At 44.1% G+C, this 24,020-nt stretch overlaps 1 protein-coding gene across 1 annotated transcript in view; it reads left to right on the top strand.

Annotated features, from left to right (window-relative positions):
- igdcc4 (immunoglobulin superfamily, DCC subclass, member 4) overlaps positions 1–18,056 on the top strand; it is a 58,521-nt gene extending 40,465 nt beyond the window's left edge. The window contains exons 9-20 of the mRNA XM_042320973.1: positions 623–760; positions 4,128–4,301; positions 7,419–7,655; positions 7,857–7,958; positions 8,098–8,281; positions 9,664–9,791; positions 10,906–11,076; positions 11,291–11,425; positions 12,562–12,664; positions 13,903–14,140; positions 14,248–14,376; positions 15,190–18,056. Of these exons, the coding sequence (XP_042176907.1) occupies positions 623–760; positions 4,128–4,301; positions 7,419–7,655; positions 7,857–7,958; positions 8,098–8,281; positions 9,664–9,791; positions 10,906–11,076; positions 11,291–11,425; positions 12,562–12,664; positions 13,903–14,140; positions 14,248–14,376; positions 15,190–16,110 (2,660 nt within the window). The 3' untranslated portion in view covers positions 16,111–18,056. The remainder of the gene's footprint in view (positions 1–622; positions 761–4,127; positions 4,302–7,418; positions 7,656–7,856; positions 7,959–8,097; positions 8,282–9,663; positions 9,792–10,905; positions 11,077–11,290; positions 11,426–12,561; positions 12,665–13,902; positions 14,141–14,247; positions 14,377–15,189) is intronic.
- Positions 18,057–24,020: the final 5,964 nt, after the last annotated feature.

The following is a 24,020-nucleotide window of genomic DNA, read 5'->3' as shown; positions in this document are numbered from 1 at the left end:
GCATGAAAGTGCTGTTTTAATGAATGTTTACGCGCCTGCTTCTGCCTACCACCGCTCAGTCAGATACTTGTATGCTCAGTCAGATTATATGCAACAGAGGACACGCTAGATAATATCTAGTAATATCATCAACCATATGTAGTTAACTAGTGATTATGATTGATTGTTTTTTATAAGATAAGTTTAATGCTAGCTAGCAACTTACCTTGGCTTACTGCATTCGCGTAACTCCTTGTGGAGTGCAACGAGAGAGAGGCAGGTCGTTATTAAGTTGGACTAGTTAAGGTTGCAAGATTGGATCCCCCGAGCTGACAAGGTGAAAATCTGTCGTTCTGCCCCTGAACAAGGCAGTTAACCCACTGTTCCTAGGCCGTCATTGAAAATAAGAATGTGTTCTTAACTGACTTGCCTAGTTAAATAAAGATTAAATAAAGGTGTAAAAAAATATATATAAAAAAATCGGCAAATCGGCGCCCAAAAACACCGATTTCCGATTGTTATGAAAACTTGAAATCAGCCCTAATTAATCGTCCATTCCGATTAATCGGTCGACCTCTAATCTGTACTGCAAACTATATGACACATTAATAATAAGAATGTCCTGCCATGCTCTACCCCACAGTACCCAGTGCCCCTCCACAGCTGTCCCTGCTCAGCACCTCTCCTACAGACATCAGAGTGATGTGGCTGCCCCTGTCCTCCCAGCACAGCAGAGGAGCTGTCACCCGCTACCGCATCGACTACTCCACACTGGAACAAGGCAAGTACATCACCATCTACTGGCACGGAGGCCACAGTACTACACTGCTGTCCTGTGTTATTATAAGGCTGTCCGGTATTAGAACGTGGTGGTATATGTGTTCATGTTTCAGGAGGGCACAAAGCCTCAAATCAATGCATGATGTATGCAACCATAAAGCGTGCGCATCTAAAGTTAGGATTCCTGTAGTAGAGAATGATGTTAATTATGGCTGAATGTGTGCCTGTTTGTGTGTCTATGTGTGCCTGTGTGTGTGTCTATGTGTGCCTGTGTGTGTGTCTATGTGTGCCTGTTTGTGTGTCTAGGTGTGCCTGTTTGTGTATCTATGTGTGCCTGTTTGTGTGTCTATGTGTGCGTGTTTGTGCCTGTTTGTGTGTGTATGTGTGCCTGTTTGTGTGTCTATGTGTGCCTGTTTGTGTATCTATGTGTGCCTGTTTGTGTATCTATGTGTGCGTGTTTGTGCCTGTTTGTGTGTCTAGGTGTGTGTGTTTGTGCCTGTTTGTGTGTCTAGGTGTGCGTGTTTGTGCCTGTTTGTGTGTCTATGTGTGCCTGTTTGTGTATCTATGTGTGCCTGTTTGTGTGTCTATGTGTGCGTGTTTGTGCCTGTTTGTGTGTCTATGTGTGCCTGTTTGTGTGTCTATGTGTCTATGTGTGCGTGTTTGTGTGTCTATGTGTGCCTGTTTGTGTGTCTGTGTGTGCCTGTTTGTGTGTCTATGTGTGCCTGTTTGTGTGTCTATGTGTGCCTGTTTGTGTGTCTATGTGTGCCTGTTTGTTTGTCTATGTGTGCCTGTTTGTGTGTCTGTGTTTGTGTGTCTATGTGTGCGTGTTTGTGTGTCTATGTGTGCGTGTTTGTGTGTCTATGTGTGCGTGTTTGTGTGTCAATGTGTGCGTGTTTGTGTGTCTATGTGCGCTTGTTTGTGTGTCTATGTGCGCGTGTTTGTGTGTCTATGTGTGCGTGTTTGTGTGTCTATGTGTGCGTGTTTGTGTCTATGTGCGCGTGTTTGTGTGTCTAGGTGTGCCTGTTTGTGTGTCTATGTGTGCATGTTTGTGTGTTTATGTGTGCGTGTTTGTGTTACTATGTGTGCCTGTTTGTGTGTCTATGTGTGCCTGTTTGTGTGTCTATGTGTGCCTGTTTGTGTGTCTATGTGTCTATGTGTGCGTGTTTGTGTGTCTATGTGTGCCTGTTTGTGTGTCTGTGTGCCTGTTTGTGTGTCTATGTGTGCCTGTTTGTGTGTCTATGTGTGCCTGTTTGTGTGTCTATGTGTGCCTGTTTGTGTGTTTATGTGTGCCTGTTTGTTTGTCTATGTGTGCCTGTTTGTGTGTCTGTGTTTGTGTGTCTATGTGTGCGTGTTTGTGTGTCTATGTGTGCGTGTTTGTGTGTCTATGTGTGCGTGTTTGTGTGTCTATGTGTGCGTGTTTGTTTGTGTCTATGTGCGTGTTTGTGTGTCTATGTGTGCGTGTTTGTGTGTCTATGTGCGTGTGTTTGTGTGTCTATGTGTGCGTGTTTGTGTGCTATGTGTGCGTGTTTGTGTGTCTATGTGTGCGTGTTTGTGTGTCTATGTGTGCGTGTTTGTGTGTCTATGTGTGCGTGTTTGTGTGTCTATGTGTGCGTGTTTGTGTGTCTATGTGTGCGTGTTTGTGTGTCTATGTGTGCGTGTTTGTGTGTCTATGTGTGCGTGTTTGTGTGTCTATGTGTGTGTTTGTGTGTCTATGTGTGCGTGTTTGTGTGTTTATGTGTGCCTGTTTGTGTGTCTATGTGTGCGTGTTTGTGTGTCTATGTGTGCGTGTTTGTGTGTCTATGTGTGCGTGTTTGTGTGTCTATGTGCGCGTGTTTGTGTGTCTAGGTGTGCCTGTTTGTGTGTCTATGTGTGCATGTTTGTGTGTTGTGCGTGTTTGTGTGTCTATGTGTGCCTGTTTGTGTGTTTATGTGTGCGTGTTTGTGTGTCTATGTGTGCCTGTTTGTGTGTCTATGTGTGCGTGTTTGTGTGTCTATGTGTGCGTGTTTGTGTGTCTATGTGTGCCTGTTTGTGTGTCTATGTGTGTGTTTGTGTGTTTATGTGTGCGTGTTTGTGTTCTATGTGTGCCTGTTTGTGTGTCTATGTGTGCGTGTTTTTGTGTGTGCATGTTTGTGTGTTTATGTGTGCGTGTTTGTGTGTCTATGTGTGCCTGTTTGTGTGTTTATGTGTGTCTATGTGTTGTTTGTGTGTCTATGTGTGCGTGTTTGTGTGTTAGGTGTGTGTGTGTTATGTGTGCGTGTTTGTGTGTCTATGTGTGCGTGTTTGTGTGTCTATGTGTGCCTGTTTGTGTGTGTTATGTGTGCGTGTTTTGTGTGTCTATGTGTGCGTGTTTGTGTGTCTATGTGTGCCTGTTTGTGTGTCTATGTGTGCGTGTTTGTGTGTCTATGTGTGCCTGTTTGTGTGTCTATGTGTGCGTGTTTGTGTGTCTATGTGTGCGTGTTTTTGTGTGTGCCTGTTTGTGTGTCTATGTGTGCCTGTTTGTGTGTCTATGTGTGCGTGTTTGTGTGTCTATGTGTGCCTGTTTGTGTGTCTATGTGTGCGTGTTTGTGTGTCTATGTGTGCCTGTTTGTGTGTTATGTGTGTCTATGTGTGCGTGTTTGTCTATGTGTGCGTGTTTGTGTGTCTATGTGTGCGTGTTTGTGTGTCTATGTGTGCCGTGTTTGTGTGTGTTGTGTTGTGTGTTTATGTGTGCGTGTTTGTGTGTCTATGTGTGCCTGTTTGTGTGTCTGCCTGTTTGTGTGTCTATGTGTGCCTGTTTGTGTGTCTATGTGTGCGTGTTTGTGTGTCTATGTGTGCGTGTTTGTGTGTCTATGTGTGCGTGTTTGTGTGTCTATGTGTGCCTGTTTGTGTGTTAATGTGTGCGTGTTTGTGTGTCTATGTGTGCGTTTTTGTGTGCCTATGTGCACGTGTTTGTGTGTCTATGTGTGCCTGTTTGTGTGTCTATGTGTGCGTGTTTGTGTGTCTATGTGCGCGTGTTTGTGTGTCTATGTGTGCCTGTTTGTGTGTCTATGTGTGCGTGTTTGTGTGTCTATGTGCGCGTGTTTGTGTATGCCCTGTTGGCATGTGTATCAGTATGCAACAGCAGAGAGACAGCCAGGCAGTTGGGGAGTGTGTCCTGAATGACTACAAAAGACTCTTAAACTCAGTCACACACATTTTGGCTCCAAGAACAATTGTGGATTCTAAGCATTAAGTATTGAAGAGTGACTTGGGGTATAAGCCCAAAGCATAAAGTGGTCTATGTTCTATCCATGGTATACAATGAGTCATCAGGTCTTGCATAATAAGGTCATGGATAATTATGAAGATGGGCTGCATCTTATGTATGTGTGTGTGTGTGTTTACTGCAGTGGACAACGTGTTTTCTGTGGAGGTGGGGGGGAATGAGACTCAGCTTACCTTGCGGGAGCTGCAGCCTAACCAGGCCTATCGGCTGCGGATGGCGGCAGGAACGGGAGCAGGCTTTGGTGTGCCATCTGAGTGGGCTCAGCACCACACCCCAGCCCACTTTAACCACAGCATGGGTGAGACCTCGCGCCCTGCCTTCTCTCTTTCTATATATATTTATATATGACACACCTACTCTTTCAAGGGTTGTACATTGTAGAATAATAGTGAAGACATCAAAATGATGAAATAACACTTATGGAATCAAGTAGTAACCAAGAAAGTGAACCTGTCACGGCAACATCCGGTGAAATGGCATAGCGCCAAATTCAAATGAAATTACTATAAATATTAAACTTTCATGAAATCGCACATACAAAACACCAAATTAAAGCTGCAATTGTTGTTAATCCAGCCAATGTGTCAGATTTCAAAAAGGCTTTACGGCGAAATCAAACCATGCGATTATCCCCCCACCAAACAAACACATGACATTCATATTTCAACCAGCCAGGCGCAACACAAAACGCAGAAATAACGATATAATTCATGCCTTACCTTTGAAGACCTTCTTTTGTTGGCACTTCAATATGTCCCATAAACATCACAAACGGTCCTTTTGTTCGATAAATTCCATCGTTATATCTCCAAAATGACAATTTATTTGGCGCGTTTGATCCAGAAAAACACTGGTTCCAACTCGCGCAACATGACTACAAAATATCTAATAAGTTATCTGTAAACTTGTTCCAAACATTTCAAACAACTTTCCTAATACACCTTTAGGTTTTTTTTAACATAAATAATCAATAAAACTTAAGACGGGATAAACTGTGTTCAATACCGGATGAAAACAAAGTGGAGCGAGCTTTCAGGTCGCGCGCCCCTAACAAACAGTACACTAGACTCGACCCTCGTTCTGAACAGACCTATTTCTTAATTTCTCAAAGGAAAAACATCAACCAATTTCTAAAGACTGTTGACATCTAGTGGAAGTGATGGGAACTGCAAGCAAGTGCCTTAGAAATCTAGATCCCCATAGAAATCCCATTGAAAAGAGAGTGACCTCAAAAAAAACATTCTGGATGGATTTTTCTCAGGTTTTCGCCTGCCATATCAGTTATGTTATACACACATACATTATTCAAACTGTTTTCTATCTAAATCTACCAATTATATTAATATCCTAGCTTCTGGACCTGAGTGGCAGGCAGTTTACTTTGGGCAAGCTTTTCATCTGGATGTCAAAATACTGCCCCCTAGCCCGATGAGGTTTAAACAAATCAAAATATATTTTAGATTCTTCAAAGTATCCACCCTTTGCCTTGATGAAGCTTTGCACACTTGGCTTTCTATCAACCAGCTTTTCCAACAGTCTTCTTTTCCAACAGAGTTCCCACATATGCTGAGCAGTTGTTGGCTGCTTTTCCTTCACTCTGCGGTCCAACTCATCTAAAATCATCTCAATTGGGTTAAAGGTGTGATGGGTCGTTGTCCTGTTGAAAAACAAATTATAGTCCCACTAAGCGCAAACTAGATGGGATGGCATATCGCTGCAGAATGCTGTGGTAGCCATGCTGGTGAAGTGTGCCTTGAATTCTAAATAAATCACAGACAGTGTCACCAGCAAAGCACCCCCACACCATTACACCTCTTCCATGCTTCACGGTGGGAAATACACATGCAGAGATCATCCGTTCACCTACTCTGCGTCTCACAAAGACACGGCGGTTAGCACCAAAAATCTCACATTTGGACTCAGACCAAAGGACCGATTTCTCTGGACTAATGTCCATTGCTCGGGTTTCTTGGTCTAAGCAAGTCTCTTCTTCTTATTGGTGTCCTTTAGTAGTGGTTTCTTGGCATCAGTTCGACCATGACGGCATGATTCATGCAGTCTCCTCTGTTACATGAACTCTGAAGTATTTATTTGGGCTGCAATTTCTGAGGCTGGTAACTCTAAAGAACAGAGGTAACTCTGGGTCTTCCTTTCCTGTGGCGGTCCTCATGACAGCCAGTTTCATCATAGCGCTTGAGGGTTTTTGCGACTGCACTTGAAGAAACTTTAAAATTTCTTTACATTTTCCGGATTGACTCACCTTCATGTCTTAACCTGTAACTAAGTATACTAACACTGAAAAGAACACTGCAACCTTCCATTCATGCTGACTGTTCATGGCTGAATACACCTTCTCCTTCACATTTGCATCAGCCATACAATTGCTCTCCATTCAGGGGGAAGGCTGACTCTGTGCCTCTTACAATGTGTGTGTGTGTGTCTGAGGTTCTTGGTAAAGGCAGAAGATTCATTTCTAAGAAATGGACATACATCTATTCTATCCTTTTCTATACAATGACTGAGCTCTCACAAATGCCCTTAATGCACAGAAGAAGAAAACCTGTTAATGCACAGAAGAAGAAAATCTGTTAATGCACAGAAGAAGAAAATCTGTTAATGCACAGAAGAAGAAAATCTGTTAATGCACAGAAGAAGAAAATCTGTTAATGCACAGAAGAAGAAAATCTGTTAATGCACAGAAGAAGAAAATCTCTTAATGCACAGAAGAAAATCTGTTAATGCACAGAATAAGAAAATCTCTTAATGCACAGAAGAAGAAAATCTGTTAATGCACAGAGTAAGAAAATCTCTTAATGCACAGAAGAAGAAAATCTGTTAATGCACAGAAGAAGAAAATATGTTAATACACAGAAGAAGAAAATATGTTAATGCACAGAAGAAGAAAATATGTTAATGCACAGAAGAAGAAAATATGTTAATGCACAGAAGAAGAAAATATGTTAATGCACAGAAGAAGAAAATATGTTAATGCACAGAAGAAGAAAATATGTTAATGCACAGAAGAAGAAAATATGTTAATGCACAGAAGAAGAACATTTCACTGAGTAGGACCTCATTGTCAGTTCATGTGAATTACAGGAAGCTGCTGAGGGGATGACGGCTTATAACAATGGCTGGAATAGATTGGAATGGTATTACAACACATAGTAACAATGTGTTTTATGTTTGATACCATTCCATTAATTACCATAAGCCCATCATCCTCAATTAAGGTGGCACCTGTTCTAGATACAGGTCTATAGAATTACATTATTTAATGTTAAAGCCATTAGGAGATTGTCAAATTGAGTTGGTACAATAAATCAGTGTCTGGATCTTGTTTTCTTGAATCATATCATGCGCTCTAGTAATGTTGTTTCACGCTGGCTCCTTGTTTGCTTTTCGTCTTTCCCAGTGATCTTTGCTCCCACAGAGCTGAAGGTTAGGGCCAAAATGAACTCCCTCCATGTCACATGGCAGCCCCCGCCCAATCAGACGCAGATATCCGGCTACAAGCTCTTTTGCAGGGAGGTGGTTGGTGAGGACCTGACCAATGGGGAGGCTCATCCTGAGAGGGAGCGGGTGAGGAGGATGGAGGCCCACACCATCAAGCTCCGCAAGAGGGTCAAACATCATGAGGTCTTTAGTCTGGGTGAGTCTGGGATGTTCACATGCCAGTGTTGTTTAAATCACTTCCTACTGGTCCAGGTGATATTATTTGTATGGTAAAATGTGACTATTAATAATATGTTTGGAACTCGTGGTCATTATGCCAAGCTTTCTTGTGGTTATGTATAATGTGGTGTGTTTCTGTCTTGAGATACGTTTCTATATATTTCTGTGTGTGTGTCAGTTCCTGACAGACTATATGAAGTGAAGGTGTGGGCCTTCAATAAGCAGACGGATGGCTATGCTGCAGGATGGAAGGGCAGGACGGAGAAGGCACATGGCAAAGGTGTGTCTATTCATTGGTGTGTGTGTCAGTGTGTGTGCGTGCGTGCGAGCTTGTGTCATTCTATTCTGTCTGTTAGATTTAAAGAAAGTCTGTACAATACCAATATTTGTGTATAAACTGTCTGTGTGTGTTTTTGAAGCGCCCCCTAAGGGGAACCCCCCTCCCCTGCCCCCCAGCAGCATCAAGGCTACAGCCAACAGCTCCACATCCATCTGGCTGCGCTGGGAGAAACCTCGCTTCAGCAACGTCCGCATCATCAACTACACCGTACGCTGCAGCCCGGCCGGCATCAGAAACGCATCGCTGGTCTCCTACTACACCAGGTCAGTCAGGGACCACCACCACCCCAAATACAACACATCTCCTAGTCTCCTACTACACCAGGTCAGTCAGGGACCACCACCACCCCCAACACAACACATCTCCTGGTCTCCTACTACACAAGGTCAGTCAGGAACCACCACCACCCCAAACACAACACATCTCCTAGTCTCCTACTACACCAGGTCAGTCAGGGACCACCCCCAACACAACACATTTCCTGGTCTCCTACTACACCAGGTCAGTCAGGGACCACCACCACCCCCAACACAACACATCTCCTGGTCTCCTATTACACCAGGTCAGTCAGGGACCATCCCCACCCCAAACACAACACATCTCCTACTACACCAGGTCAGTCAGGGACCACCACTACCCCCAACACATCTCCTGGTCTCCTACTACACCAGGTCAGTCAGGGACCATCCCAAACACAACACATCTCCTGGTCTCCTACTACACCAGGTCAGTCAGGGACCATCACTACCCCCAACACAACACATCTCCTACTACACCAGGTCAGTCAGGGACCACCACCACCACCCCAAGCACAACACATCTCCTGGTCTCCTACTACACCAGGTCAGTCAGGGACCACCACCACCCCAAACACAACACATCTCCTGGTCTCCTACTACACCAGGTCAGTCAGGGACCACCACCACCCCAAACACAACACATCTCCTAGTCTCCTACTACACCAGGTCAGTCAGGGACCACCACCACCCCAAACACAACACATCTCCTAGTCTCCTACTACACCAGGTCAGTCAGGGACCACCACCACCCCAAACACAACACATCTCCTAGTCTCCTACTACACCAGGTCAGTCAGGGACCACCCCAAACACAACACATCTCCTAGTCTCCTACTACACCAGGTCAGTCAGGGACCACCACCACCCCAAACACAACACATCTCCTAGTCTCCTACTACACCAGGTCAGTCAGGGACCACCCCCAACACAACACATCTCCTAGTCTCCTACTACACCAGGTCAGTCAGGGACCACCCCAAACACAACACATCTCCTAGTCTCCTACTACACCAGGTCAGTCAGGGACCACCACCACCCCAAACACAACACATCTCCTAGTCTCCTACTACACCAGGTCAGTCAGCGACCACCACCACCCCAAACACAACACATCTCCTGGTCCTGGGTCAAACACAGGACAGTAGAAGAGATATCCAGACTCTCTTGGAGGAAAATGGAAATTCCATTTAAAGAATCAGATTAAAGAAGCGCTTTTCATTGAAATGTAATATTTATTCCACAATGACTAAATCTATATTCAGGTTATGAATGGAAGGAAGGATGTGCAGGTTTTCCCATTTGTGACTCTTCATTCATTTTTTTATGTTCCAAACTGTGTTTTGCAGCTCTGCTCAGGAGATCCTCTTGGGGGCGCTAAAACCCTACACCCGCTATGAGCTGGCTGTGCAGTCCATTGGAGGAGACGTGGTTGGTCCCTTCAGCGGCACCGTGGAGGAGTCCACTCTCACTGACAGTAAGTCTCTACTGTTCTCATCAGTGTAGAGGACAAATCTGTGCATCAGTGTAACATATAGGTGGATGCTTGTGTTCAATATGCTCTGTCGCTCACTTTCTCTTTCTCTGTGAGGGTGTTTTTGTTTCTGACAGAGGTGTGTATAGTTCGTTGGTGTATGTGTTTGTGTGTTTTTGTTTTACTATCCTTGTGGGCACCAGAAGTCCTCACAAGTATAGTAAAACAAGGAAGATTCGGACCAGTGGGGAGATTTTGACGGTCCCCACAAGGAAAAATGTTATTTTAGGCTTAGAGGTTGGGTTAAGGTTACAATTAGGGTTAGAATTAAGGTTAGGGTTAGGAGGTAAGGTTAGGTTAGTTTTAGGGTTAGGGGTTTGGGTTTATGATTAGGGTTATGGTTAGGTAAAGGGTTAAGGTTAGGGTTAGATTTAGGGTATGGGAAAATAGGATTTTGGATGGGAATCAATCATTTGGTCCCCACAAGTATAGCAATACAAAACTGTGTGTGTGAGAGGGAGGGAGGAAGAGAGAGAGAGGGAGAGAGAGAGAGGGGGACTGAGCAAGTGTGATTGAGGCAGGTTAACAGAGAAGGGATTAATCTTTAGCAGCGTAGGGAGATAATTGGCTGTAATTAAATGTCCAGATGGAAGTGGCCCTTGTGTTGGCCAAGAGCTGTCTGGGACAGGGCCCGTCAATCAGTTCAGCCAAGTGGTGTCAGGGAGGGGCCAGGAACGAGGGCTGATCTAGGATCAAGTCCTCTCTGTCCATATAATCTTATTCATTACGATCTGAAAGGTCAAACTGATCCTAGATCAGCATTGAGACGCTTTGTGAAAACTGGCCAGGAGAAGATGCATTACCAGAGCAGCGAAGTAGGGGTCTTTGGTTTGACACAGCAGGGGTAGCTGCCTGCCGGACCCCATACTACCACCCTCTGTCACCTGAGACCCAGTCCCTGCCCTCAGCCCTCCCTCTATGACCAGGTGGCAAGGGCACCTTGTCCCAGAGGGGTGTCACACCTGTCCCAGCAAGCCACACAAAGCCTGTGTGGCCAGCTCGCTGTGGTGCTTTATTTCTGGGGTGTGATTACTGACTTCACCCCCTGTGTCCCCAGTACCCTCCACCCCCCCAGCGGAGCTGCAACTCAGTGCCTTGGACTTCTCCTCTGTGTTGGTGAACTGGCGTCCGCCTGTGGAGCCCAATGGCATCGTCATCAGCTACAGGATCCTATACACCATCAACCTCAGCCAACCTGAGCATCTGTGGAACAACCTCTCCCAAGATGGTGGGTGGGTGGCTGAAGGTGTGGCTGTTGCGGGGAGCTGTGTGGGTTCTATAAGTGGATGCAAATGTGACTGTTAATGACTCACACACACTTACCCCTCTCTCACACACACTTACCCCTCTCTCTCTCTCTCTCTCTCTCTCTCTCTCTCTCGCTCTCTCTCTATCCCCCTCTCTCTCTATCCCCCCCTCTCTCTCTCTATCCCCCCTCTCAGGGACCATCATGAGTGCTGAGGTAACAGGGCTGTCTAGTGGTACACAATACTTCTTTAAGATGAGGGCGTCCACTGAGGTGGGGGTGGGGCCTTATTCCCCAGTGAAGGATGTGCGCACTCCTCCCAGGAAATATGGTGAGTGGGTCTACTGTCTACACATACTGTGATGGTGTGCGTGTGCGTCATCACTTACATAAGTATCTCCCAACACTCTCAATCACACACACACACACACACACACACACACACACACACACACACACACAGAGTCCTTTAAAGTGGTCAATCCATCCCTGCCAGCGGGAGAGAGAAGCCTGCAGGAGGCTGTCACTTTGGGGAGCCTGTGTCATATCTCTCCTCACTCTCTGGCCTTCTGAGGTGAATATTAAAGGGGTGGCCTCAGCACCCGCTGCACCCAGAGAGCTCTATGAATCAACTTCATATCTGACTTTGAGAAGCAGAAGAGCTGTGGATGACACCTTGCCTATAACCACGGTGAAGGGGGCTCTGAGAGAGTGACTCATTCTATGGGGGCTTGGCAGGAAAGATAGATATGTGCACATTGTTGAATGCTACTGCAGTTTCGTCGGGCTTCTCAAGGAGACCTCCATCAATCCTCATCTATTTGTAGCCCAATTACACTTTGTCTGTCAGAGAATAATGAACACAACAGCTAAACTCGAGCATCTAGAAGCAAGCCAGGAGAGAGCTCCATTCAGAAGCAAAAGGTCACAACACTGGCGCTAGGGGGCATCCACCCTCCTCCGGTTGGCTCAGGGCATTAGCTGAAACCACTGAGACGTAGAAAGACAGAGTAAGATGAGTAGCAGGTTTATTCTGGTCCTGTGGAGTTGCCCCATATTCGGCTCCATCAAACAATCTTGCCAGTAGTAAATGCAATGTGATTGAGGGCGAGGTGGATGGTGGGCGGGCGAGAGTGGAGCGAGCACCATCTGTCCCCTCTCCACTCTACTGCCAGACAGACAGCCATTGCCCAAGCTGAATTAATATCTCCCTCCCTGGAAGTGTGAATTGGTTCCTTCATGGCCCGCTGAAATTGATTGAGGGGTGACAGAATAGGTTCTGCAGAATTTTTGGAATCCGGCTGTCATCATACTGCATATACAGTATATTATCATTCATCCTCCCACCTAACTTCTGTTCTCTAACTGCGTCCTGTGCTGACAGGTTCAGACACTCATCCAGTATCTCGTCTGTTTTCTCTCCCCATTTCCTGCATGCCTTCCTGGGCTGTTCCCTGTTCTCTATAGAGCTGGACATCCATGCAGTGACAGGCATCATAGTTGGTGTGTGTCTGGGGCTGCTCAGCATTCTCCTTTGTATGTGTGTCAGCTTCCGCAACGGCAAGGCCAGGTAAGAAGAGGCCACTTGAAAGCAAATGACTCTGTTTTAGTATGTCTACTTTAGTATGTACGTCTAGGATTTGAGGATCATTAAGCTTTCACTGGCATTGTAAGATTTAAGGGTGTGTGTGTGTGTGTGTGTGTGTGTGTGTGTGTGTGTGTGTGTGTGTGTGTGTGTGTGTGTGTGTGTGTGTGTGTGTGTGTGTGTGTGTGTGTGTGTGTGTGTGTGTGTGTGTGTGTGTGTGTGTGTGTGCGCGTGTGTGTGAGTGTGAAGCTGCAGCAGCAGAGAGACAGACAGGCAGATGTTGTTGAGTGTGTCCTGAAAGACAGAGCACCACGGATGGCTGCTCTTGGTCTATTATGAAGCTGTGCGGTTAATGAGCAGGAAAGAATATGAAACAAAAGTCTGCATTGGTTCCCTGCATTGGGTTTGGCAGGGAGAGCAGTAAACTGATTTAAATAGAAGTGGAGGATTTGGAGATGTTTTGTGTAGTTACAGTATTAGGGTGACTTTTGTGTGAGACCCAGGGGGGAGGGGGTCCATGTCTTAATGCTGCACATTTGACATTTCAGATTTGAATAATTTTGAATAATTTTGCATTAATACGGAACAACTATTATTACTGTCTGTTTTGGTATTTAGCTCAACTGTTTGAATTCCAGTCTGTACTATAGTAAATCCAGCTAGCCATCACAATTTGAGATGGAGTGACAATATGCTGTTCATCCTACTGTTGTAGTTGTCATGACTATCTATGACAATGCATTCCTCATATTTGTTTTTAAAGGGATACTTCGGGATGTTGGCAATGAGGCCTTCCTTTGTCTACTTCCCCAGAGGCAGATAAACTCATGGATACCATTTCCATGTCTCTTTGTCCAGTATGAAGGAAGTTAAGAGGTAGTTCCGTGTTAGTGCCATGACTGAAAGTCTATGGGTGTCTGCTTGCGTGCTAGTATATACCCATACTTCCAAGCATTGCGCTAACGCTAGTTAGCAATGGCTCGCGAAACGACCTCCAACTTCCTTCTTACTGGACACATAGACATTTAAATGGTATGCAAGTGTTCATCTGACTCTGGGGGAGTAGATAAAGGGCCTCAATGTCAAAATCCCGAAGTATTCCTATAAAAAACACAATTGCTAATGACAATCCTTGTTTTTATACTGTGCTCCGAGTTTAAACCATGTGCAGTGACATAACCATGATCCATAACCCGTGTCCCTCCTCTGTGCTGTGTAACCAGAGAGGTGTCTGGAGGGCTGGACTCCACAGCTCTACCTCCACAGTACCGCCGTGGGGGTAGGTCTGTGCCCACCATGGTGCCAGAATGCAGTGATTGCCATGAGCTAGAGACCCTGATGCCCCTGGGCAGCCTGGACCATGACCATGGCCGCGCCCAACCCCTCACGGAGCCCACTGAGGAGCACAGCCTCATGGGTAATGTAGGAGTAGGGGACGATGCCCTAGGAGCTGAGCTCAAGGTGAGTAGTCAGGACACTAGATACCACACTAGACACAACTAAAAATATAGTACCTTTCAAGGTTACTTGTTGAGTCGTGTTTTTCTTCTGACCTTGTCATTCTCCAGGCTGCTTGGAATGGGTCAGTTAGTCGTAACTGGGCCAACCGGATCACCAAATACAGGGATACCATCACAGAGGACTCTCCAATGCTCAACAATGGAACTTTGGACATGGCCACCACAGAGAATGGCAAGGTATGTGAGCAGAGTGTGTATGCGTCAGTGCATGCGCGCGCGTGTGTGTGCGTGTTTGTGTGTGTATGCATGTGTACAAGAATAAAACGTAGATGGGGTAGAAAGTGGTTTGTGTGTGAGCGTGGTGTGTGTCTGTGTGCGTGCGAACGTAGTTTGTATGTGAGCGTGGTGTGTGTGTGTGTGCGTGCAAGCGTAGTTTGTGTGTGTGTGTGTGTGTGTGAGCGTAGTTTGTGTGTGAGCGTGGTGTGTGTGTGTGTGTGTGTGCGTGCGTGTAGAAGAGCAGTAAGAGAGAGATGGTGTAGAGGTAGAGTGGTTTGTGTGAGAGCTGAACAGGAAGTAATGAAACAATGAACGAGGTGTCCGGATGACGTATAGCTAATTAGAACGTGACACTCTGGCTGAAAGCTGAATGAGCCGCTTGATCATGCGTCTGATAAATTAATTACTCTACCACTGTTAAGGCGCTCTCATACCCTTCAAAAGTGTAGGAGGGGAGAGCTATAATTAATCTATAATGAATCCCTCATTTATTTTGCAGTCACACCACATACCACCGCTGCTCTATTTTACTGGTGACAGTTCAGTCGTATTCTCAGTGATTTCGTTTAGAGAATGGTATGCAGTTCAGAAAGCTGGATAGCATAGCAAGAAATAATGACTGTGTTATAATTGTATTATGGCTGCCTTTCAGTCATGATTGATACCGCTGGTGTAAGGTCATTTATAGTTGTATGTTAATACAGAACAACAGGAGTACAAACACACTGCCTTGTAGGACTCCACTGTTACATGGGCTGTGTGTGTGTTTTTCAGGGCGACCCTGAGGACCGACTGGGCTCCTCCCTGTGCAGCGGTAACCAGGTGGAGGCAGAGGTCATAGTTCACTCTGAGCTGAACGACCTGGAGAAAGAGCAGCAGGAGGCGCGGAGTGACAAGGATGAGGACTCTCAGGCCACCAGGGGGCCCTCATTGTCCGAGGCAGCTTACTCCCCAGTCAGACAGCCTGCCCAGGCCCCTTTACACCCAAAGGAGCCAGTCAGACAGCCTGCCCAGGCACCACTACATCCAGGGGAGCCAGTCAGACAGCCTTCCCAGGCACCACAGCATCCAGGGGAGCCAGTCAGACATCCTTCCCAGGCACCACAGCATCCAGGGGAGCCAGTCAGACAGCCTTCCCAGGCACCACAGCATCCAGGGGAGCCAGTCAGACAGCTTTCCCAGGCACCACAGCATCCAGGGGAGCCAGTCAGACAGCCTTCCCAGGCACCACAGCATCCAGGGGAGCCAGTCAGACAGCCTTCCCAGGCACCACAGCATCCAGGGGAGCCAGTCAGACAGCCTTCCCAGGCACCACAGCATCCAGGGGAGCCAGTCAGACAGCCTGCCCAGGCACCACAACGTCCATCACCAGGGGAGGAGTCCCTAGAGACACAACCCCTGCCCAAGGTCCCTCCCGGCCCTGTCCTGGAGCCAGTGTTCAATCACAATGGGCAGCCAGAGGGTATGGTTGGGGGAATGGTGGGCGTGGCAGCCCAGCTGACTGTAGATGTGGGGCGGCATATGGGAATGGGGCTCACCAACGGCTTCCACTCCACCAAGCCCCTGCGGACAGGGCAGGAGACCCTGGGGAACGGGGACTCCAGACACTGCCCCCCTCTCCCGTCCCCCTCTCCTTTCGTCAGCACCGGCCTTGTCCACTCTAACTCTGCAGCGCACAGCTACCTTTGCCCTTAGCAAGAGGAGAAACAAACCCCCACACCAAGACCAGTTGGACTTCTTTCTTTTTCTCATCCATGATGAATCCATTTTCTTTTTGTTTTTTAAAGTACCTCAGTATCTGATTTTCTTCTTCTTGGCTCAGTTTTATAGGTACTTTGAATCCATTGTTTTATATGTGTATATATACAGTATATATTTTTTAGTGCTAGTATGTATGGGTATTCATTTTGTTGCATAGCAGCAGTATGTTAGTCTGGCCTTACTCTGAACTTTGCTACAGGCTCCTGTTACAGACGTACGATGACGGAAGCATAATGTAGAAAGGAGGATATTCCTTTTTTCATAAGCCTTGACCTGTTGGACTCTGAGATTGAGCGTGGGCCGTGTGGTACTTCAAGACCTACCTTTGGTCAACTGATGATGGAGGAGAGGCTCTTGATTCAGCACCATGGATGAAGATAGAGCAGAACCGTGACCTTGTGGCCCTTTCACTCTCACTCTGGCTCCTTTCCAATGACTGAGCTGTTCCTATTGGCTGTTCCACTATATGGATGCTCCTGCCCCAGCACCAGGAAAGAAGCCTTATATTTAGACACTGAGAGTGCAGACCTCTTGTGTCTCTCTCTCCAACCTCCTGCTGTCTCAGGATCCACACACATTCCCTGGGGGTCTCCCTGACTTGGGGGTCTCAGGTGCCTAATATTTTAGGTGCAATTTTTAACCTCTGTATATTTATATAGATGATTATATTCAATAAAAATAGGACAAATATGTTGAAAATGAAGAAAAAGGAAAATAAATGAGGCAATTGAAGATAATTTGAAGGAACCGGATACAGTACATGTAGTTGATATAGGTTGCAATATTTTTTTTGGGGGGGTGGACTAGATGAGATGTGTAGGTGTATGACAAAATAACACAACTTATAGAAGCAGTCTCCTGGTTTTGCTCCCAGTCAACAGCACTACCTCATTTCTTTACAGGATGGTTTGTTGGTGATTTGAATTGTGTCATGCAGATAGGTGCAACTTTTGGAATCTGTTTTTTAACTGTTTGAATTCATAGCCTTCAATACTTTCAGGAATAACTTCTTGTCCTCTTCTTTCTATATACATCAATGTGTATTGCCTACAGGAAATGACACGTATGGTACATAACGGACTGTCTCAGATCTGTTTATTGCCCTTTTCCTCATTATCGGTTGTCCCATTAGATCTGGGTTTCCAGCTGTCGTCACCCCCCTCAATGTTACATTTACTTTGGACGGGAGAAGAAAAAAACATTTTTAATTTACCAGTTACCTCAAATCACTTTTCACCTTAGGTAAATCATGCAGCAGTTTAGTTACCAGGCCTGCTATATGCTAGCCTGTTACTAGACCTACTACAGATGAACAAGCCTCCGTTGGGAGGCCTCACCCTTTGTGATGCCATCTCACTCATCCTTTCTCAGCTGTGTCTGAGCTCCTCCCTCTGCAGGTGAGAGGGGGCTGGAAATATCATAGAGAAATAGACCTAGAAACCACTTCTGTTTTCAGCCATATTTACATTCTTTCTTTGTACTTTTGACTCTCGCCAGCCTGAGGTCGTTCACAATATCATATGTAAAGTCTACACCCCTTTGAACTTTTTTCACATTTTGTTGCGTTACATTGTGGAATTAAATTGGATTTAATTGTCATTTTTATATACTCTGTCATTTTAAAGTGGAAGAAAAATTACATATTTTTTTTTAAAGATTAATGAAAAATAAACACTAATATACCTTGATTAGGTAAGTATTCACCCTCCTGAGTTAATACATGTTAGAAACACCTTTGGCAGTGATTACCGCTGTCTTCCTGGGTAAGTCTCATAAGAGCATTGCACATCTTCAAGCTTTGCAAAATCTTCAAGCTCTGTCAAGGTGTTGGGGATAATGGCTAGACAGCAATTTTCAAGTCTTGCCAAAAACAATTGTGCAGATTTAAGTCAAAGCTGTAACTTGCCCACTCAGGAACATTCACTGTCTTCTTGGTAAGCAACTCCAGTTTAGACTTGGCTTTGTGTTATAGGTTATTGTCCTGCTGAAAGGTGAATTCCTCCTCAGGTGTCTGGTGTAAAGCAGAGGGAAGCAGGTTTTTCCCTGGGATTCTGTGTGCTTAGCACCATCCGTTTTCTTTTCATCCTGAAAAACTCCCCAGTCTTTGCCAATGTCAAGCATACCCATACCATGATGCAGCCACCACCATGCTTGAAAATAAGAAGGCAGTTACTCAGTGATGTGTTGTGTTGGAATTGCACCAAACACAAGGCTTTGCTTTTGGGCCAAAAAGTGTATTCCTTTGCCATGTTTTTTTGCAGTATTACTTTAGTGCCTTGTTGTATACATATCTATGTTTTGGAAAATGTGTATTCTTCTTTTCACTCTGTCAGTTAGGTCATTATTGTGGAGTCACTGCAATCTTGTTGATCCAGCCTCTGTTTTCTCCCATCACAGCCATTGAACTCTTAACTGTTTTAAAATCCCCTTATGGCCTCATGGTGACATCCCTAAGCAGTTTCCTTCCTGTCCTGCAGCTCAGTTCAGAAGGACGACTGCATCTTTGATGTCTCTGGGTGATTTAATACATAATCCACAGCATAATTATTGACCATGCTTAAAGATATATTCAATGTCTGATGTGTTGTGGTTACCCATCTACCAATCACTGCCCTTCTTTATGAGGCTTTCCAAAAGCATACCTGGTCTTGTAGTTGAATCTTTGCTTGAAATGCAATACTTGACTGAGGGACCTTACAGATGATGTATGTATGGCAGACAGAGGAAGGGGTAGTCATTCAAAAATCAGTTCAACCCCTATTATTTCTTACTGAGTGAGTCCATGTAACTTATTTGATTTGTTAAGCCAAATGTTACGTCTGAACTACTTTAGGCTTGCCTAAACAAATGGGTGAATACTTATGCAACAACTATATTTTAGTTGTTTAATTTGTAAACATGTGTAGAATTTTCTTTTCACTTTCACATTATGGAGTATTTTGTTTAGATCAATGACAGAACATACAATTAAATCTACTTCAATCCCACTTTGTAACGCAACAGAATGTGGGAAAAAAGTTCAAAGTGGTGTAGACTTTATATTGGGACTGTAAATAATCCTTCTGACAAACACAGATCCTCTATGTTGTTTTACCCTCATGTTTTCTGTTCTTCCTTTATAGCATATTTAAACAAGCATCTTTATTATTTTATTTAACATAATGCATGCTTACATTTCTTATAGTTACCTTTTGTGTACCCTAACAAAATGTTTTCTTCAAAATAGTCTCCACACAAGGACAAGAATATCTTGTCATACATTGTGTGAGGCTTTTTGTCTAAATTAGAGTATGCCCATATCAAAGACTATACAGGTATAATGGGCCTGTTGTAAACGTGGCCCAAGACATTGAGTCTTATGGTCTGTCAGATGAATGAGGACTCAAGATAGTCCAGATAGGTGCTAGAACTCAGAGGCATATAGAAGAGTCTCATAACTAAAGCATTCCAGTTTTATACTTTGAACAGACCTCACTCAGGATCAGGCATGCTCAAACTTTATCTAAGCAAAATCAATGTTGATCAATGGTCAATGTTGTGTTCTCATCTTACAACCCTTAAATGCATTGAAAACCCCATACATTCTCAGTCTCGTACACTACATGCTCCTGTTTTGGCTTTTTTTTTCTTTCTCAAGACGTATCCTTCTGGTCCATTGGGAACAGCACGCTCTTCAGGAAAACGTTCTCAGTCCATCTATGATCCATACAATTAGTCCAGTCATTATGGACTCAAAATTCCTTTTAGAAATGAATCATTGTGCTCTGATGAACTCATTCAGGTTTATTTAGTCAGTTACATTTTAATGAAAGGTGTCCACCCAATACAATATTTAATAGGACTGTGTGTACAGTATAACTACCAATATCTTTTTTTTAGACTGAGTGAAGCTGTGAGAAGGTGACTGTTTACAGTTCATTTGAATCTCACAGGCGTACAGTACGCATTGTATATATGCAACATTAGAGAAGGTGTTACATGTTCTTTACCCACATTTCTACCGAAGCGTCTGTTTTTAACATACACACCTTGTAGTGTCATTCTCAGCTCTGTTTCAAACTCTTACTCGAGGGACACCTATTGCAGCAGCTTTGTGTGGTCTGTTGAAAACAGAGCCAACGTTGAGGACATAAAACCGCCTCCGGCATGAAGAATGTCTGCTCTCACTGAAGAGGTCCAGTTGGTTCTTTTTACTGTTTCCTTCTAACCACATATCTTGCAGTACATAGTGTTCCTTACTGTAAGCATATAAGTAAGCAGATGTGATGCTCAATGTAGTAAAATCTTGCTCTAATCTGATCAAATATGCATGTTAGTTCAATAACGGGATCCTCTCTTTTTTATAACTTTTGTCAATAGAATACCTCATTTTGTTGGTTGCTTGTTAATGTAATGAAGATCATTATGAATAAGGAGATTATGTTTATAAGAATCCTTTTGTGGGAGCCAAGCTGGCAGAAGATGACGTAATACTGCTTGTCTTGTCTTATCTCGGCTGGAAATATCACTTGTTGCAGTGGATTTATTTTAGACTAAGAATAAACACTTGAGTGGTGAGTGGATGCAGGTGCAGGGCAGGGAGGTGGGAGGGGGATGATGTGAAGAGAGGGATGAGGGCAGGGAGGTAAGGGGCGGAGGGTGAAGGCAAGTAGAGGTGAGGTTAGGGAAAGTAGTGCAGGGAAACCCTTGTGATATCAGTGCCAAGAAGAGTGGATTTGAGGAGCGGTGATTGATTGTTGAAGAGGACCGTCTACCTGCAGGTCTTACCTCTCAGTGCAGACATTTCTGTAGAATACTGGTCTTTACTGTTCCCTACTCAGGTGGCCTGTCTTTGCATAAAACTGTAGAGGAACATGTACAGTGTACCAGCATGTACAGTGTACCAGACTCTGAAGCACGTCATTAGTTGTCAAACAAAACCTCACCACAAACACTGATACACAGATTCTGATAAAAGGTTTCTGCTAAATGGCATATCTTATTTTGTTTTTAGTTTTGTTAAAAAAGAAAAGATCAATGTATTCTGGCTCTGTGTCCTCTCTGGTGCTTTGTGGTGAGCTACCTTGTCCAGTGATGTCACATTTGTGCATTCTTCTTCTACTTCTTAACCAGCTGAACTGTGCTTTATCCTGAATGTCCAATCATAGAGACCCTGGTCTTGTGCCACCAGCAGAACTCAGTCTTTTTTCTTTTTTTTTTTACAGTACATTATTTTCAATGTGTCGTATGTACACAACCTCTTTCACGTCATACTCACCCGCGTTATCATCGTCAACTCTTGCTGTTGGAGCACTTCTTGTGAATGAGCACTTCTATTATCTTCATATGTGTATGTCTGCAGTGTCTTGAAAAAGCGCTTGCATTGTGAAAGTAGGAATAACATGTTGGTGGCGGTATCGCTGCGTGACAGAGGCAGTAGAGGGTGTCTATGAGTGAGTCGGTGATACATTACGTACGTCCGGCCAGTGCTCTGATGCTCTTCTCTCCCTCTTGCACAGTGTTTCGTCACAGCCATCCTCGCTGATTAACACACCTGTCCACTGCTAAATACCTGTCCATCACTACACATGGCCCCTTCCATGTTGGCATCAGCTTTGCACAGTAATATGTCTTCCCCTTTTTATGCATTCCAGCATTGGTTTATTAAATTGTTATAGAAGTTGGGGCCATGGCAACTTCAGACTGTCAGTCTCAAAAATGTCAAGAAGTGCAATTTAACTTGGTCTTTAAAAAACAAGAGGATGTTTGTGTTAGCGATAAATTCCTGATGAAACCTTTAGTTTTGGAGGTGGTTGTAACATATACTCTGAGTGTACTAAACATTACGATCACCTTCCTAATATTGAGTTCCACCCCTTATGGCTGTATGTCCTTTGGGTGGTGGACCATTCTTGAGACACACAGGAAACTGTTGAACTTGAAAAACCCAGCAGCATTGCAGTTCTTGACACACTCACACCAGTGCGCCTCACACCTACTACCATAGCCCGTTCAAAGTCACTTAAATATTTTGTAATGGCCATTCACCCTCTGAATGAGACATATACATAATCCATGTCTCAATTGTCTCAATGGTTAACATGTGTCCTCCCCTTCATCTACACTGATTAAAGTGGATTAAACAAGTGACATCAATAGGGGATCATAGCTTTCACCTGGTCAGTGTAACTCATGGAAAGAGCAGGTGTTCCTAATGTTTTGTATACTCAGTGTATATATGGCTGGTCAAAGTTGTGGACATGGATGAGAAGTAATCTTGTTTTTTTAGAAGTTTATCCACACTGTGTTACCATCAGTGAACTTGTCAAACTCACAGCAACTCAAGATGTCTGAGCAAACTACTGTTGTGTAAATAAAACATCTTAATAAAGAGATGAGGATAACTGAGCAAAGATTTGTCTGACTGTTTGTAACCCTTCTTTGACCTCCTTCTGATCATCTTTGGTCTTGATGTTTCACTAATATTACAGTCACCCATGAACAACCATGCATGGATACGTATGGCTACGGAGAGTTCTGCCTTGACTGCTCTTGGTTCCCTGTTCCCTGTGTAACCGGTGTCAGTGCCCAGCGAGCACATAAGATCAGGTGTGGCATTAGTGGGCGCGGCCAACACACCTGAACACACTTAACAAGATAGAGGATAGAGAGAGTTTTGCTGACGTGAGAAAGGAATGTATATGTTTTTAAATAACATTCTTAGAAAGTTATTTGAACTTCACTGTTTTCTTGTGGTTTTTACAGAACGTTTTCTTAATGTTCTGAGAACATGGTTTTAAATAGAGCCATGAGGAAACCTGCAGAAAACGTTATACTGAAGTACTGAAATTCCCACAGAAGAACGTTGTTTCTTAAGGTTCCCTGAACATTACGTGAACATTACTTTAAATAATACCATAGGAAACCTGTGGGAAATGTTATGCTGATGTACTGAAATTCCCACAGAACGTTGTTTCATAACTATTTGAGAACATTCACAATGCCAAACCAGTTGGAGAACGTTTCTAGGACATCACCAAACAGTAAATGTAACCACGTTTGAACTTTTAGGGAAACGTTCTGTTAAAACAATGAAATACCAAGAAAATAACAATATTTTGTAAAGTTCCTCAAATGTGCTGAGAATGTTCCAAAACCAAGCAAATATCCTGCACCATTCACAAAATGATGTGGGAAGGTTGTATGCAAAATAACCATAGGACAACCACGCTCTCACCAAGCTATAAGAAACATATGATTCTCAGAACGTTATTGAGTGCTTGTTTCCTTTGAAATGGGGTCTGTTTGAATCGACTAAATTGAACAGCTTTGCATGAGTTCTAAAAACATGGCATGCTAGCTCCATCCTGGTGGTGCAGTGGATTCATTCAATGGATAGAAAACAGAAAATCATAGCTTAGAATCTTAATGATGCTTTGCCACAATAAAGAAGAAATGTGTTTGCATTTTTAATAGCAAACAAATTAATTTCCATGTGTCCTATTGTTGCTTGGAGTTGAAAACAGTTAACCTAAACTAGTAGTGATAATTAAAGTCTTACTGAAACATTAAGTGGCCTCCATAACCTTAAAATGCCCTTCAAAATATGAACATTTGAGGAACGTTCTCAGAACATTATTTAATTACCTTCAAATAACCTTTCATTTCCGATCTCAGAACATTAATAAAACATGGTTTTACTGGTCAGGAAATGTATGGCTTTGTTCCCGGAACCAATGGGAAACCAAAAACGTACGTTCCCACAACTCTCAATTCGTTACACCTAGGTGGAACACATGCCATACACTAAAATAGGAGAAACATTATAGACACACTGTAATTATATATCGATACAAGAATACAAA

This window comes from Oncorhynchus tshawytscha, linkage group LG04, assembly GCF_018296145.1.
Source record: "Oncorhynchus tshawytscha isolate Ot180627B linkage group LG04, Otsh_v2.0, whole genome shotgun sequence".
Classification (NCBI taxonomy): Eukaryota; Metazoa; Chordata; class Actinopteri; order Salmoniformes; family Salmonidae; genus Oncorhynchus; species Oncorhynchus tshawytscha.
The sequence above is the reverse complement of the archived record's forward strand: the minus strand, read 5'-3'. Positions and strand labels throughout refer to the sequence as shown.